This window comes from Ambystoma mexicanum, chromosome 2p (assembly GCF_040938575.1).
Source record: "Ambystoma mexicanum isolate Mex_15411 chromosome 2p, UKY_AmexF1_1, whole genome shotgun sequence".
NCBI lineage: Eukaryota > Metazoa > Chordata > Amphibia > Caudata > Ambystomatidae > Ambystoma > Ambystoma mexicanum.
The window spans coordinates 721549483-721565822 of record NC_090923.1 but is presented as its reverse complement, the minus strand read 5'-3'; the positions used below and the strand labels follow the sequence as shown (position 1 = coordinate 721565822).

The 16340-nt window shown below is 45.9% G+C and overlaps 1 protein-coding gene across 8 annotated transcripts in view; it reads left to right on the top strand.

Annotated features, from left to right (window-relative positions):
• Nucleotides 1-16340, top strand: part of RYR1 (ryanodine receptor 1) — a 946449-nt gene that overhangs the window by 700409 nt on the left and 229700 nt on the right. For all 8 annotated transcript variants that reach the window (XM_069644325.1, XM_069644324.1, XM_069644319.1 and 5 more), the window contains 3 exons: nucleotides 4727-4778; nucleotides 5275-5340; nucleotides 5443-5542. In XM_069644325.1, coding sequence (XP_069500426.1) covers nucleotides 4727-4778; nucleotides 5275-5340; nucleotides 5443-5542 — 218 coding nt within the window. The remainder of the gene's footprint in view (nucleotides 1-4726; nucleotides 4779-5274; nucleotides 5341-5442; nucleotides 5543-16340) is intronic.

Here is a 16340-nt window from a genome sequence, read left to right as displayed (position 1 = left end):
CGCTTGAGGTATTTTACAGTAGGATGTTTCTATTAAAACCTTTGATCAACATAGTTTGTTTCGGTCCTTGTTGTAATGATGCACACCTCCTTGGGTTTATCTTGTGTGTCTTCTATTGGGCCTTCATCAGAACATATACTCATTTAAACGTATGACATTGATCATTCATCTAACTCTGTATGATCTAAACCTTGTTCAGACACTTGGGAAATATTTGAGTAATTCTTGGCCATGGATCATTCATTCCATTCACAGAGGATTATTTATTTTCAAAGTGGTCACTCCCTTCTTGGAGTTGAACCTTGCTGTGCTGTGGTGCATACCCTCACAGAAAAATGACACATTTTTCAAACATCTGGCTAGTTCTTAATCACACATTTGGGCACTCCGTCGGGACCAGTGGCTTGAAAGTTCTTTGCTTTCTTAATTAAGAGGAACATAAGCTCTGTATTGAAATGTAAGTTCCATAGCCTGGAATAGCCAGGCTAACAGGAATTGTATAATTGTTATGATGCCTGCCCCCGGAAGACCAGACCAGGCCCAGTAGCCCCGGAAGCAGGCATCATGCCACTTGGAGCATGCCCAAAAGCCCCAGTTAGGGGCTTTTTGGGTACAGTCCTGGCGCCTACGGCGCCAGGCTCATAAAGAGAAAGTCAGTCCTGGCGCCATGGGCGCCAGGCTCATTATTGATAACTTACCTGAAGCAGACCATGCTGCATACTCACCTGAGGCAGACCATGCTGCATGAAGACTCAAGCCAAATGAGGCTGAGGAGGGACTATTTTACTGAAGGGACTATTTTGTTACTTGGGTGGGGCTGTGGAAGAATACTTACCTGGATCTTCTTCAAAGGCTATTTAAACCACGCCCGGACAGCCACACGTGCTTCGCGTTATTCTGCTTGCTGCAGCGTAACGCTCACCGTGTTTTCTGCAGCTCCAGTCTTCAGCCACGCCCGCTTCAGTCTTGGGACTCCTGAAACAAGAAGACAAAAAGGATAAAGGTTAGAACAGGAGTTTTAACTCTAATCCTTACCTGAATCCTGATCCATTTCGCCACGGAACTGAAAGAGAGAAGTCTTTGAAGCATCGCTTCGCATTCCTACGGCGCCGCGCTGAACTCACCTGCTTGCGGTACTTCAGCATTCCATCACGCTCTCTCCATCTCGTGGCCGCCCTCCGACACCTAAGGAGACAAAGACAGCAAGGTGAGCAAGGGGACTCTCTAAGGCCATACAAGCTACCCCCAAGGATTTACCTGATTTACCACGGGAGGTACTCACCTCATTTCGGGTCGGCGCAGTCAACTCTGCTTCATCGCCGTACCCCGGCCCCTAAGGGGAGAAAGCAAGGACAATACCAGTTACCCCCCACAAAACTTACCTGAATTACCACAGGGTCTCACCTCATCTCGGGTCGGCACAGTCAACTCTGCTTCATCGCCGTACCCCGGCCCCTAAGGGGAAAAATACAATAGACTTACCTGAATCTTACCGAGTGCCATTTGGAAATCTTCGAGTGGATTAATCGGCAACCTGCAAGGAATCGGACAGAGTGAAGAGCAGACCTTTGAACTCTTATGAACAATTGGACTTTAGAGTCAATACTGGAACTCGCCAATTCCTCTACGCCAGTGAAGTAACTGGTCATCAACGCGCCCCTGCGGTCGACGCAGGATGGAGAGCTCATCCTTCCAAACCATCAGGTGAGACTAAGGAGGGGACATCAAGAGTGATCAGTGGGAAGACAACGGGAGTGGGGAAGGCGGGTTGACACTCAATTCCACGGGTGGTTAATTCCTCTTCTCCTTTGCAGAAGAATATTCTTGCGAGCCAGACAAACTAGGCTGAGCGGGCCAGTCCAGTCAGTCATCTCGGCGCTACACGTCACGTGTAATATGTCAGAAATAGTGAGAAAGTATTTTTAGAATTAACGGGCTATCTCTATTTAACATTGTGGCTTGATGACTTTTGAGCCAATTCTTATAGTGTTGTATTAAAATGTTAATCTTGCCGATGCAGATATTGCCAGAAGGGTTCTCGTGTCTAAGCCTCTTAATGCTGTTGCAACGTGCTCTTTTTTTATCGATAGTCTTACTCCCAAAGCAATGCAGATGTTTAATTTTTATCTGAACAGGGCATTTAAATACTGGGACAGTAAGTAAAGCATCAATAATGAGTCTATGAAAAATCCTGGGATGAAATGAAAACCTGAATTGAAACTCATCAAACAGATTAACATAGTGGGCCTCATTATGAGTTTGGCTAACCTCAAACAGATTAACATAGTGGGCCTCATTATGAGTTTGAGGGTAGTCATGCCCTTAATAAGGGCATGGCTACCCCCAAACACGGGTCCGGGTCCCGCAAAAGGGGACTTACCGTGCCATTCCGACCTTGGAGGGCCCAGTAATTCCCTTTCGCGGGATCCAGTCCCAGTACGTCCCCATTCCCATTTGAGCCCCCGTAGGGCTCAATGGGAATGGGGAGGATGGTAGCAGCGGTACCGTTCATAATGGTACCGTTGCTACCATCCAGGTCTGCTTGCGGGTGCCGCACTGCACGCCTGGTCTGACCAGGCGTGCAGAGCTACCCCTGCGAGAAAACTTGTAATGTTGCGGCATGGCAACAACGGCGCCGGTAGCACTACTGGCGCCGTTGTTGCCTTACCGCAACATTCTTAATGAGGCCCAGTGTGTTTATATCCGAGTTGAAATGGGTGGTTTTCTTGTATTTCACCTGATGTGGTTCCCTGTAGATGAAACTAAAAAGGGCCCAGGGACCCCTAAGGCATCTCTACTGCTAAGCCCAGGTCAAACATGGCAAGGAGAGGATAATGATCACTTAAGGAAGTAGGTGTGGCTCGAAAACATTTACAGTGATTGAATAATATGCTTGAGGCCCAGATGTAATCAATATGAGACAAGCTCGCCCCATTATGCCATGTTGGGACTGGAGGGCAATCACCCTCAATATTGCCATTCTGTTCCAATAGTCCCCAGGTCAAAAGAGATGGGGAGCCCAACAAATACCCTACCTTACAGTGGAATATGATTTCTTTGCAATAGAAAAGTCAAACCTGATTCATGGATTATTTGCGCCAAAAAAACGGGATTTGTGCGCCATTCTGCCCGCAAATCCCTGTTTAACAAATGGGGATTTGCGGGCAGAATGGCGCACAAATCCCATTTTTTCTGGCGCAAATAATCCATGAATCAGGGTGAAAAACAGGACGAAATGTATTGTCAAGATTAGGATAGAATATTGTGTGCCTTATCTTTCATTTTTTAAAGTGAACTGCAATAATTTTGTAGGAATTATTTGTACAGGTATTTGTAAACTGCACACATTTTTAACAGTATTTTTTATGTTTTTGTACGTTGGTCTGATACTGAAGAATGCACATACAATTTGAGAGAGTGACCATTGTTATTATTTTTTATGACTAATAAGCAAACGCTATATTTGAAAATGTTGTGTGCTTTTGTATAAACAGTGCACACAATTCTGTGCTCAGACTTCGTTTATGAACATTTCAGTGTTCTTTTATAAAATCCAAATTCAACATTAAAAGTATGTAGAATTCTTTTAACAACAGAGAATTCACTTTAAATGTGTACAGTCGGTTTAAAAACTGAAGCTTTCTTAGAAGCTCAGTGCACCATTCTTTCAAACAAGCACATAGGTTTTGTTAATACATTGGTGCAGAAAATATGTCAATTTAAAAGGTGTTTTATTTAGCACACAGCTGCCACCAATGTGACTTTGCAACACTATACTTTTGAAAGGTGTGGTTGCTGCGCAGTTTAGGTATCTCACAGACTCTATTGATGGTAGATGAATGGTGCATTGCCTTCGTATTGGATTTTTGGACTCATACATAACAATTTAAAAGGTGTGTGGTATTTGTTTTATTTTTTTAAACTGTTAAGTGCGATATAAAACCTGCACAAAAGTCAATAATATGTGCGCAGAATTGTAAATATTACAGTTTTTATTCATTTAAGACAAGATCATTTGTTTGCTGATATGGATTGCAGAATTATTATCAAAAGTATTTTAATGTGGGCCATATTTAATAAAAAGACTCATATAAAAGCACACACAATGGTTTAGATGTTTAGAATGTAACTTATATTTCTTATTAAAGTATCTTTAATTATGTCAAAGCTGTAACAAAGGTTATTTTAAAATAGAAATGTGAATTGGTTTGTAAATAAAGGTGAAGAATTGTTTTAGAAGGAGCATGTATACTTAAAATGTCCCATGGTTTTTTCAAGAGGGTGATCAGACTTAATTGAAAGTTAAGTATTTCCTTGCAAAGTTCAGAAAACTGACAAGACTTTGATAAATAATGTGAAGAAATATTTAAAACAGTCTAGAGCATTTCAGACATAAGCTTTATCTTAGACAGAAACAAAGTTCAGAACAGGTTGTATGGACCACGGACTGCCCAGTGGTTGCTGTACTTACTGGGTCAAAGCTGTTCTATAGACCATTGTCGGTACCTTGGCTGTAGAGCTGCCTCTCCCCAATTTTAGCTTTGTTCTATAGACCACTTTCCATTCTGTGAATGTTGTGATGCTGAAGCCGGATTGACTACTGTCCCTTTGAACTGCTCTCTGTGGCTTTGCACATATCAGCAGTTTGGGAATTTGCCACTGAATCCCTTCAAAGTATTGTGATTTGTTTCTAATGGCGTCTGTCTCCATTCCTCTTTTCTGACAGCAAACTGGATGAGGATTATCTGTACATGGCTTACGCTGATATTATGGCAAAGGTAGGTAAATCCTGAAGGTACATCCCAATCCCACCCTCCTCCTGTGCTTTTGTACACCAGCACTCCTGCAGCAACATCACCACTTTGGTGACAGTCATTTTCCTTCCCTTGACTCCTTATATCTCCCCCTTTCCTGCAGGAACATCCTCCTGCTTTTTTGCACTGGGAATCCTGAAGCTCTGCCGTTTCAACTCTGATACCTACAGAAACATGCCACCTTTGCTACCTTGTGGTCAGTCCAGTCAGTGCAGGCTGAGACTGCTTGAAATCTTAGGTGGATGTGCTTCCCATTCTTTTTTGCATGCACTTGCTGCCTTGAGGAGTAAAAGAAGGCGAGCTTACCTGTGGTATTGAACTCAACCAGACCATAAACCTTGGAAAAGTTAAAGAAGGGAGCATGTCAGCAAACATTAAAATTGTTAGTTTAAATGCCTACTGGCGCTGACAGAGGAAGCACATGCTTTGACACTTTCCCTGTCTTCTTTTCCATTTTTAGAGCTGTCACCTTGAAGAAGGTGGGGAGGAAGGTGAGGAAGGAGAAGAGACCGAAATTCCATTTGAGGTTCGTATCCTGAAGGTGCTGAATGGTGTTTTTGCATCTGCTGTAATGATGGTCTCTTTGTTTCAGTTTATTGATGGGATTTCTCCCGTTTACTTTTCACAGGAGAAAGAGATGGAGAAGCAAAAGCTGCTCTACCAGCAATCCCGTCTGCACAATCGTGGTGCCGCCGAAATGGTTTTGCAGATGATCAGCGCCTGCAAAGGTGAGGCATTGTGTATGCACTCACCCTTGCCATGCAGGGTCTATTTTTGCAGGCAACCCAACAAAGAATTAGTTGCACTTTGATCTTGTTTCTCAACAATCTAATACGTAATTTTAAAATGACCCATTTAAAACATACTTATTATATTAACTATTTATTGGCCTTGAAACGATTAGAGGCTGAGTGAGCCCACATTTGTGTATCACATACATTAGCCTGCTGAGCTACCATCTTGCTCTCTAGAACATTGTCATTGTTGTCTCTTCTATCATTAAATTTCGCCCTTTACCAACATCCAGTTCTCTAGTCACGGTTGTCCCTATGCTGACATTTGAATCTGCTACCACTGTTGGTGATGTCCTGCTGAACCTTTGACTTAATGATTGGCTTTATTCAATGCTTATAGTAAACCATGCCAAACCTTCTCTGCCCTGCTGCCTTCATAAAATCCCTATGTCCCAAAATATGGTTAGCTTTCTCTGTCCCTACACCATGCTCTTCTCTGTTCCCTGCTCCCATGCTGAGCTTCATGTGCACATGCCACATCTGTTTTTTCTCTACCTCTGCTACTATGCCCAGTGCCCCTACACTGAGATTCACTTACACTTTATACCCTGCTAATCTGTCCTGCTGCTTCTGTGATTAACCTTCTAAATGCTTGCAACAACCCTTAACTTCAGTTATCCCTTCACCATGCTCAGCTTTTCCTATACCTGCGTCAATGTTGTGCTGTTCATGCCCGTTAAGCATAATTTTGTCCTTGCTGTATCTTCAGCTTTGTTTAGTTCCCTTTTCTGCATCCTCATTGTTGGACCTTACCTTCCGCTGTTTCCATGATGCTCAGCAATGCCTAATGCCACCACATGGCAGATATCCTGTCCACCACCAGGTTGAGCTCACCCCCGCTGTCTATCACTGCTGAAAAATAATCCTGGGCCCCTATCACCAGACTGATTCCATCTGCACTGCGGCCAGGGTGATGTGTTTTCCCTTTCACCTAACTATACCTGATCCCCCAGTAGGTGTCACCAGGCAGGCCTCCATCCAGCTGCACTACTCGCCTCACCTGTGCTGCTATCAGACTGACAACCCCTTCTAAGATACTAGCCTAAGCTCTCCATCTTTTCCTTCAAGATGAAAATCCCACCCGCTCACTGCCACAAGACAGTCATTCTACATTATAATCACTTGACTGAGCTTCTCTCTGTGCAGCTGCTGTATGGTTCCATACCGACCTGTGCCCATTTGCCTAAACCCTTCCCCTCTACTTATTTCTATGAGAGAGGGAATAGTTTAGGTTATACTGCAGCAGGATGTGTCAGCAATTATGTAGAAAAATATGTTATGAGTAAAGTCATGACTATTCCAAACATGAACAAAAAATCCAATGTTATTCTCCCGAGCTACAGTATCCAAACATCTACAAATGTTATGAACACTTTGAAGGAAATTACCTCTTGGAAAGTAGGTAGTAAGTAAAGCAATTACATGGTTTTAGAAAACCAGACCGTCCCCTTACCAAGCAATTTAAGCAGATGTCACAACCCACTGAGATAGTTAGTTATTTAATAACATGAATATCTATATATATAAAATGCTTAGGTATGTTTCTGTACTCAGCTGATGCAATTCATCAGTGTTAGGTTGCCCTCTGCTGTCCAAATAGCAACATGCACCTCTGTTTGCCCTTCCACTTCAACAACAACTAACATTTTAACAAACAGAATGTGCACGATGCTATGCTGTCACCTTCACCGTCCACTATCGCAAACATTCGGGATACTTTGAAGTTACTTCTTTCCACTTATCTTCACACAGGGCACAGCGGTTCCTGTGCCATTAACAGTTAATTACTGGCTCAATGTTTCAATCTCTAAAGTGCAAAGTGCTGTAGGATGAATACCTCCTCACAAGCTAAAACTGAAAGTTGGTGCTGTAATTATGCTGCTGCACAATCGTATGCCATCATTGAGACTTTGCAATGGAACAAAGTTGACAATTACGTGTCTCAAAGACACATCATAGAGGCCTGTGTAATCGAGGGATTCAACTTAGATACTGTTATTATTCTGCGCACAACTCTCATTCCATCTGATACAAAAATGCCTTTCAAATTCTAAAGAAGACAGTTTCCTATACTTTTAGCCTTTTCAATAACCATTAATAAGTCACAGGGACATACTCCCCCTTGCTGGAAGCAATGGGTGGTACTTCTGATATTTAAGAAGGGGACAGACGTGACCCTATGAATTACTGACCAATATTGACCTTTAAGATGTGCAAGAACGGCGTATTGTACGTTGGTAACAGCTAGTAAATGTATAAATGTCAAATCACAGTTTCTGTATGTCCACAGAGCTCCGAAACAAGTCTATTGTTATGTGAATGATTCTGTGTGGCTAGCCCAGGCTACTATAGAAAAACCTGACTTAGAACACTCGAGTTTGGCAAGCATGAGAAATTCAGTGGGCTGCATGTGGGATGGAAATGTTTACTCTTTCCTGATGGGACCCGGACTGGTCCCACTGGGTATACGGTCTCAAGGAAAAGGCCAATGATTCAGTCTAGTACAAGGATCTTGCTCTAAAGCCAAGTATAGCTATTTAAGTAGATTTTTCTTCTTGCTGTCTCACAGGTTGTGTAGGAAGTAGAGACTCTTCCCAGATACTATAGATTGTGACTGTGTTGCTTACAATGCATTTTCACAAGACAGCTAGACAACCCAGAAAGCAGTTTAGTAGGCAGGTTTAGCTTCTGAACTTGTGAAGATGCTTCTTTGCAAGGGAATCTAGCATATTACCGAACTCTGGAAATGTCATACCCGATCACTGTGATGTCCAACACGCCCAATACAGTTCCACCACAATGCTGAGCTAGGTTAGTAACCAAGGCTATAACCAAACAATGGCTCATTGGTCTAGCCAAAGGATGGTTAGAATGGGCACCTATTGCCAAGTACAGAGTAGGAGTTTCCTTTGTAATGACTTGTCTCAGAGGGTCCTGTTTCTCCTGAGACCCCATGAGAGTCAGATGCCCAAAAGAAATAAATTGCCTAATTAAGTGAAGTTTGGGCCAAAAGCAGCACAACAGCATAACGTACCATTCAGTTGGGATCCTTAGACAGTAGCCTGGTTGGAGCTTCCAACTTTCCAAATGTTTGCAGTGGTGACTTCTTGTCATGTGATTCTGACACATTTCAGCCAGGTGCTGCACTGTCGTAGGTAGGGGATACCACTCCATGTATCTCCACTGACATCAGACATCAGTACTGGAATGTTTCAAGGTATTATACAGCAGCATGTAAAAGACAAAGAGGCCCTGGCAGGAATCAGTGCATTGTTTTGAAGTGCTGTCAAAGTTACTGAGACACAGTGCAGACCCTCTGGTATGATCGAGTCATGGTTTGGTGACAGTAGTATGGCACTTCACAATGGCGTCCTTGCAGGTTCATCTTCTGTTGGACTTCACAGCTGCAAGTTCTTTAAGCGATGGGTGTCTTGTATCCCTCAGTTCCATTTGTCTTAGACTGGAATGTCGGAAGTCTCGTTCCTCTAGGTAACATGCAGTGCTTTGGCATCAGGAGTTCTCAGAGAACGGAGGTCACTGGGCGCAGCTATTCTATAAATACTGACCCCACATCATGACCCGCGTGGGGCACAGAGGAGTCATGCTGAGCAGACACGAAGCTGCACACCGTTGCGGCAGAAAAGTTTGTGAAGAGCAGCTGTGCTGGGAGGGCAAAGCCATCTCAGTAGAATACATTGGGCGGAAACCAGATTGGTGTAGAGAGAGACCCTCTTTCCGCGGCGCACTCTGCTCACTTTAGGAAGACTGCTCTTGAACTTTATTTTATCCAGTCTTTAGTTTCCGTTCTTTGCATTCATCACAATGCAGAATCTGACAAAGGCCCCGGTTTCAAACCCTGCGTGGCTTGCAGGCTCAAAATGATTGTATCGGACCTGCACCACATTTGCCTTGCGTGGCCATAGTGTCTTGGTGAGGGCCACGACCCAAAAGACTGTGCATTGTGTCAATCAATGCACCCAAAAGCACTGTGAGAACAGGAGGCAAATCTTTTCAGTTTCCGCTGCAAGGAAAGATGTGCTAAAGGGACCCATTCGAGGTGGCTGGGCACAGACCATGGCACAGAGGGACTGTCTACTGGCTGAAAGGACAAGAAGAAGAAAAAACACTGAAAGAGGTCAAGATCCCCTAGAGGCTCTTTGAAGAACCACTCTTATTTTCCAAAGAACAGAAGCCACCACTCCAAGGACGTCCCGGAGTAAGAGACTCTGCAAGTATATTTTCCCAAAACGTCTTCTCCTGAGGAATGGGAGGCATTCAGGATGAAGTTGCTTGACATCTTCGCGGCTCTGCAGTGACTGCTTTGGCCACCGTTCTCAGACGAGACGACAGGGAATCCACAAGCAGGCGCATCAAGAACACATCTAAGGGTCACATTGTTCCGTCTCTGCATGTTGGTCCTTTGACCTCAGGTCCCTTTTTCGCAGCACCGATGGTCCCGGACAACATCGAAGTCATGGGAGATTTTCTCCCGCTCCCCAGAGAGCATACATGTCCCATTTCAAGGACATTTATGACGAGGAGGGAGAACCAGTGCCTTTCGGGCTGGAGTCCCTCCACCCTAGGGAAGCCAGGGACTTTCCAGAGGAGTGTTATGGGTAACAAGGGGCCTTGGTGGGTCTTGTGGCTGACTTGCAGGAGGCAAGTGCTTTGCTGCCACCCCAGGCAAACCACAGGCCACTTTCCAGTGTCTGATGGCGAAGGAGGTCGACACCTTAGGGATTTCTGCCCCTTCATGTCTGAAGGTGCATTATGAGCTAAATGACATACTGGATGAGGGTCCAAAGAAAGAGACACTATTGCCTTTCAATTAGGCAGTATAGGGCCCAGTGCTGGAACTATAGGCCAAACCGGCTTCAGTTCTCACAGTGGTACATGACCTGGCAAAGAAGTACAGGGTGGCCGGCACTCTCAGACCCCATGTTCCTTTTTGCCCATGCTTCTCCGGAAAGCTTGATGATTCTGGCCACTACGGCAAACCTTAAAACCACTTCAATGGATTGCTTTTCTCCCCCAGATTCCTCATCAGAGAGATATCCCTTCCAGCGCCAGCTGCTCAGAAAATATTTCACCAGGGTGTTTACTCGATTCGGCCACCGATCCGTCTTGACTCGATGGGCCGGTCATCGACTCAGGACGTGATGTCAGTCGCCGTACATATACTGTGTCCCTACGCCCCCGTACCCCAGATCCCTTTTTCCACACACTCAGCATGCTGCTCGAGGAATGGCTCTTCTGGTCAGAGAATATTTTTTGTCATTTGAATTCCATTTCACGTCGAGTATTTGGCATTTATTCGATCGCGATGTCCGCTCCTGTATCGGGTTCAAAGCCCTCCAGGCTGACATCGACTCACAATTTATGAATAATGCCTTCAAAACCACTTTCTGATGTGGTGTGCTCAACGCCACCCGCCCTGAAACCGCTGAAGTCGATATCGGTGCCGACTATGAAAAGTCATTGGTAACCGAGTTGAGAACTTCATTCTTTGACACTATGCATTCCATATTTGAAGATGATGGGAACGACTTTGTACCGATACCAGGTTCTTCCGGTGGCACAAACTTGTTCACCAATCAGGTGGATCTCGTAGCACTGGCAGGAGATTTTCTAAATGTTAGCTGTTTGGACACCTCGCCAGAGCTCGAAACACAGCTGGCGCACCCCTATGGCCATGCCAATGCCTCCTACAGACAAACTGTGGAGAGGATGGTTGATACCCTCAGCCTTTCTCCCCTGGCTAATCTGATTTTGGCTTACAAACTCACTGACATCGTCTGTGTGGGCCCACTGAAAGAAAGGGCTATGCCATTTAACTTGTCAATTGCTGGCCCGATCGCCGCACTGTGGCAAAGACCTTGTTCTATTCCCCCTGTGCAAAAAGTACAAACCGGCATGAGGGGACCCCCTACCTTCCATCCATCCAACACCAGAAGGATTAGTAGTTCTGGCGGCCACAATCTCCACTAGACCTTCCACGACCACCCCTAATTTGCGAATGGAAAGAGAGTTAAATAAATATGACACCTTAGCTAAGAACATTTTCTCAGCTGGCAGTATGGCTCTCAAGGCTACCAATGCTTCCTGTGCATTCGCCAAATACACACATGTCCCCTAGAGGATGACTCAAGAAGCGGCAGAGCACATCCCGCAGGGGAGAAATGCAGGAGGGGTTTCTCCGCTTGGTGGTTGATGGCAAAGAGGTATCCCGCCAGGCTCTATAACCCAGTCTGGATATAGAGAATTGTGTTGGTAGGGCGATGGGGTCGGCAACAGTGATATGCAGGCAAGCCTACTTGCACAGCTCAGGTTTTAACCCTAAATTTCAGAACAAGCTTTTGGACATTGCCTTTGATGGCAAACGTCTCTTAAGCCCAAAGCTGATGAATACTTGGAAAAGTTTAAAGAGTCCAAGGAGGCTTCAAAGTAGCTAGACCTGGCTTTTCAGCAACCAGCAAAACCTTCCTTTAACTTCTCATCCAGGTGTAGTGGTTATCAGCACTTTACCTCATTTGGAAGGAAGACTCAGCCTGCACAACCTAACCAGGGGCCGAAGGGTTTCCCGCGCTCTGGTAGGGTCAGGGGAGCCTCTAGGGTCCAGCAGCCTTCAGCAGTGGCAATGGGGTCAGCTCCGGTCTCAAAACGGATTTGAGTTCCCCCCACCACGTTTCTCCGGTTGCTGGTAGGATTGGAGAGCACGTGCCACAGTGACGAGAGATAACATCAGACGCCTGGGCACTGCAGCTCGTCCAATGAAGTTACTGTCTGTCCTTCTTGCTGAGGCCGCCAGACAGACCACCCTCTGCCCCTCAGCAGCCACAACAGATACCACCTCCAATGCCTGGGTCTTACAGGTCATACTGCAGGGGTACTGCCTTCCTTTTGCCTGTCAGACCTCCCCACAAGCCACCATTCCTTGCCTTCGGAACCTATCCTGAAGAGATCTGTCAGCTTCTGACAAAAGGGGCCATAGAACTGGTACCCTGCTCCCAACGAGGCATGGGTTGGTACTCAACATATTTCCTGATGCAGAAGAAAGATGGTGGTCTGAGGCCCATTCTCCATCTGAAGCTTTTGAACTTGTACTTGCAAAAGGACAAGTTCAATGTGATCACTCTGGCCCATATTCTTCAGGCCCTGGAAGTGAACAACTGGCTAGTATCCCTGGATCTCCAGGATGCTTACTTCTATGTGACCATTCACAAGAAGCACATGAAGTACTTGAGATTAAAAGTAGGGAATCTCTTAGAACTCTCTTCGGTCCCCAGGATTTTTACCAAGCTTGTCCAGAAGGGAGAGCATTCATGTTTTTTCCTATCTGGAGGAATGGCTCATCCGAGCCCACTCCCCAGTTCTAGTGTCGGCACACCTGTACCGAACGTGTTGCACATTGTGGGCTCCTCCCTGAACTCCAAGATCTATCAAGTTTCGCTGTTCAAGCATCTCTGATTTATCGGAGCGGTCTTGGACATATGCTTGGGCCAGCGATTTCCACCAGAGGACAGAATGCCAAACATTTAAGAGATGGTCCAAGTTTTCCAGCCACAGACGAGAGTTCCAGCCTCAGCTTTTCTGCACTTGCTAGGTCTTATGGCCTCCTGCATACTGGTGGTGCCAGAAGCCAGTTGCACATCAGGTCGCTGCAGTGGCTTCTGAACTCACTGTGGTTGCTTTTTCAGGGAAGAACATCAAACCTTCCACTGGTCTCGGGGAGAGAGTGTCCAGAGACTTGCAATGGCGGTTCTTGAAGGGCAAACTCCTGAAGGGGTCATTGTTTCATCAACCCTAACCACAAGTGAGATTAGTCAAGGATGCATGCCTGAAAGTATGGGGTGCTCACCTCTAAGACCTAACAGTGAGCGGAATGTGGTACCCATAAGAGTGCTATGAGCACATCAATCTGCTGGAGCTGAAAGCAATTAGGCTTTCTTTCCCTCTGTGATGGCCAAGACGGTGTTGGTCCTGATGGACAACACTGTAGCCATGCATTACTTCAACAAGCGGGGCGGTGTGGGCTCATTTCCTCTGTGCAGAGAAGCAATGTGATTGTGGTTCTTGGCTCTGAAGGGCAGTGTATCTATGACTGGCCTACCTGGCTGGCAAGGAGAACTTGCTGGAGGATGCACTATGCAGACCGTCTTCAACCTCCCATGAGTGGAAGTGCTGCCAATAAGTTCTGGAGGAGATTTACCCTCTTTGTGGCACTCCTCCAGTGAACCTATTCACTTCCAGTGTGAACAGGAAGTTCAAGGGGTTCTGCTCTAGGAAGTTCCCTCATCAGCAAGCTCTGAGGGATGCCTTGACAGTGAAATTGGACTTTGACCTGCCTTATGCTTTCCCCCCATCCCTGTCTTACTGCTGGTTCTCAGGGGATTGTGCCTGTTTGGGTCCATTATGATCTTGATCGCTCTGGACTGGGCCTGGAGAATGTGGTACCAGGAGTTGCCGGACATGGCCCTGCAGCCCTCTCTGGGGTCTGCCGCAGAGGACGGACTTCATCTCCGACTCAGGGAGGAGGGTTCTCCACCCGAACCTCTGCAGCCTGAACCTTCATGACTGGCTGCTGAAAGGCTAAGGTATAAGAAATTGGATAGAGGATGAGGATGTTCTGGGTGTCCTCTCTTCTAAAAGACCTGCCACCAAGTCCATCTATGCCTTCAGGTGTTGTATGTTTTTGGCTTGGTACAGTGAGAAGGATCTGGACCCTTTTACTTGCTCCACATCCTCTGTGTTGGATTTGTTTCTGTCTTTGACCCGGACTAGTCTGCAGATTAGTACAGTAAGGGGGTATCTTGCAGCCATTTCGGTCTTCAAGAGGACCCGGAGGGGGGCTCCTTTTACATGATCACCATGGTCATGCAATTCCTGAGGGCTCTTTCTAAGGTGTTTCCCCCACACCAGTTTGTTGTCTGGCATGGGATGTGCAGTTTCTATTTTTCTATTTCTATTTGTTTGTATTGCGCCAAAGCCCATGGGCATTCGGGCGCCACATAAAACAATCACAAACAAACAGAAGTCCACAGTAGGAGGAGTGAGGACATTCTGCCTCTCCTTCTGTTGCTTGATGACCTGGGTGTCCGGTGTACCAATTATGCCGACGACACCCAGGTCATCTTAGAACTTTCAGGCACCTATGCCCAGGATCTGCAAGCCATGAATGCCATCTACTCGATCATCCACTCTTGGATGGTTGCGAACTTCATGGCTCTCAACGCGGACAAGACCGAGATTCTCATCCCTGCTTCAAATCACATGCTTAAAAATCTTTCTCCGGAATATGCTACTTTCTCAGTCTCCAACGTCTTCATCCCGGTGGCCAAGAGCGTCAAAACACTTGGCGTCACACTTGATGCTGAGCTCACCATGAGGCCACACGTAGCCAAGACCTGTGCCTCTTGTGGTTGGATCAACAAGCAGTTGGGCTTCTTGCTCCTGTTTCTGTCTGTCAAAAACGTGTCCATTCTAGCCTCTGCTTTAAAAAACTCCATGCTGGATTTTTGCAACAGCCTGTTGGCAGGCACGGGTCAATCCAATCTCGCTGCCCTTCAAGTCACACAAAATGGTGCGGTGAGAGCAGTGCTGGGTATCCCCAGACGACAGTCCATTACTGAAGCCAGAAATAACTTGCACTAGCTTCCGGTCAAGCACTGTGTCTCTTTCAAGATCTTGACACTTACCTTTAAGTGCTTGACCTCTGCAGCTCCCAGCTATTTGTCCGAGCGCATCCAGAGGTATGTGCCTGCACGTGCTCTCAGGTCTCTTGACCTGGCTAAACTTAGCCAACCCAGATTTTGCCTTGCTTTTGATGTGCTTGCTCCAGCCACCTGGAATGCCATTCCCATGGATCTTAAAATGACCATGACACTTGCTGAGTTCAAAAAGAATTTGAAAACATTTTTCTTCAGGACCCCCTATATCCACTTTCTGCTTGGCTCACTGATTCTGCATCATTGTTTGTTCTCTGTGTTTGTGGATGTGTCCTTTGTGTGTGCCTTAAGGCCTGCGGGCGATCTGGCGCGTTAATAAGAAAATAAATAGACTAACAACAATTTTTTCAGCCCTTTACTGAGGTCAAGATGGTTCTTCTCCATTCGCAGACTGTCCGGGATCTTATTCCACGCTTGAGCTATCAGTACCGGAAAAGAACAACCATTTCCCCTACTTTGCTTAAAGCGTGGGATCAAAAGGCCATTAGTGTGCATAGACCGTAGTGGGCAAACAGGCCTGTGGACCACTAATTTCTCCTGCAGATACATTGGTGCACTACCAAGTAAGCATTTATGGACCAGCATAAGCAGCTTGAATTGGACCCTCGCGGCCACCGGGAGCCAATTGAGTTCCTTGCGGGCTGCTGAGACTGGTTCTCTACTCTCAAACTTGTGAACTACTCTTACAGCATAATTTTGAAACTTTTGTAGCTTGCCCAGGCACCACCAAGGAAGGAATTACAGTAATCCAGTCTGGGCAAGACAATAACACAAACTAACTTCTCCCAGTTGGCCTGAGTAATCCTTGGACAGATTTGTCTCAAGACCCTCAAGTAGTGGTTGGAATGTTTGACTACTTAGTTCACATGGGCATCAACATTTAGTGATGCTTCCATGTACACCCTGATGGTTTTAACTTTCCTCACTACAGGGATGGAACCTCCGTCTATACTAAAACTCTTATAGGCGGGTCCCAGTCTTTCTCTTGCTTGTTTTGAACCATACAC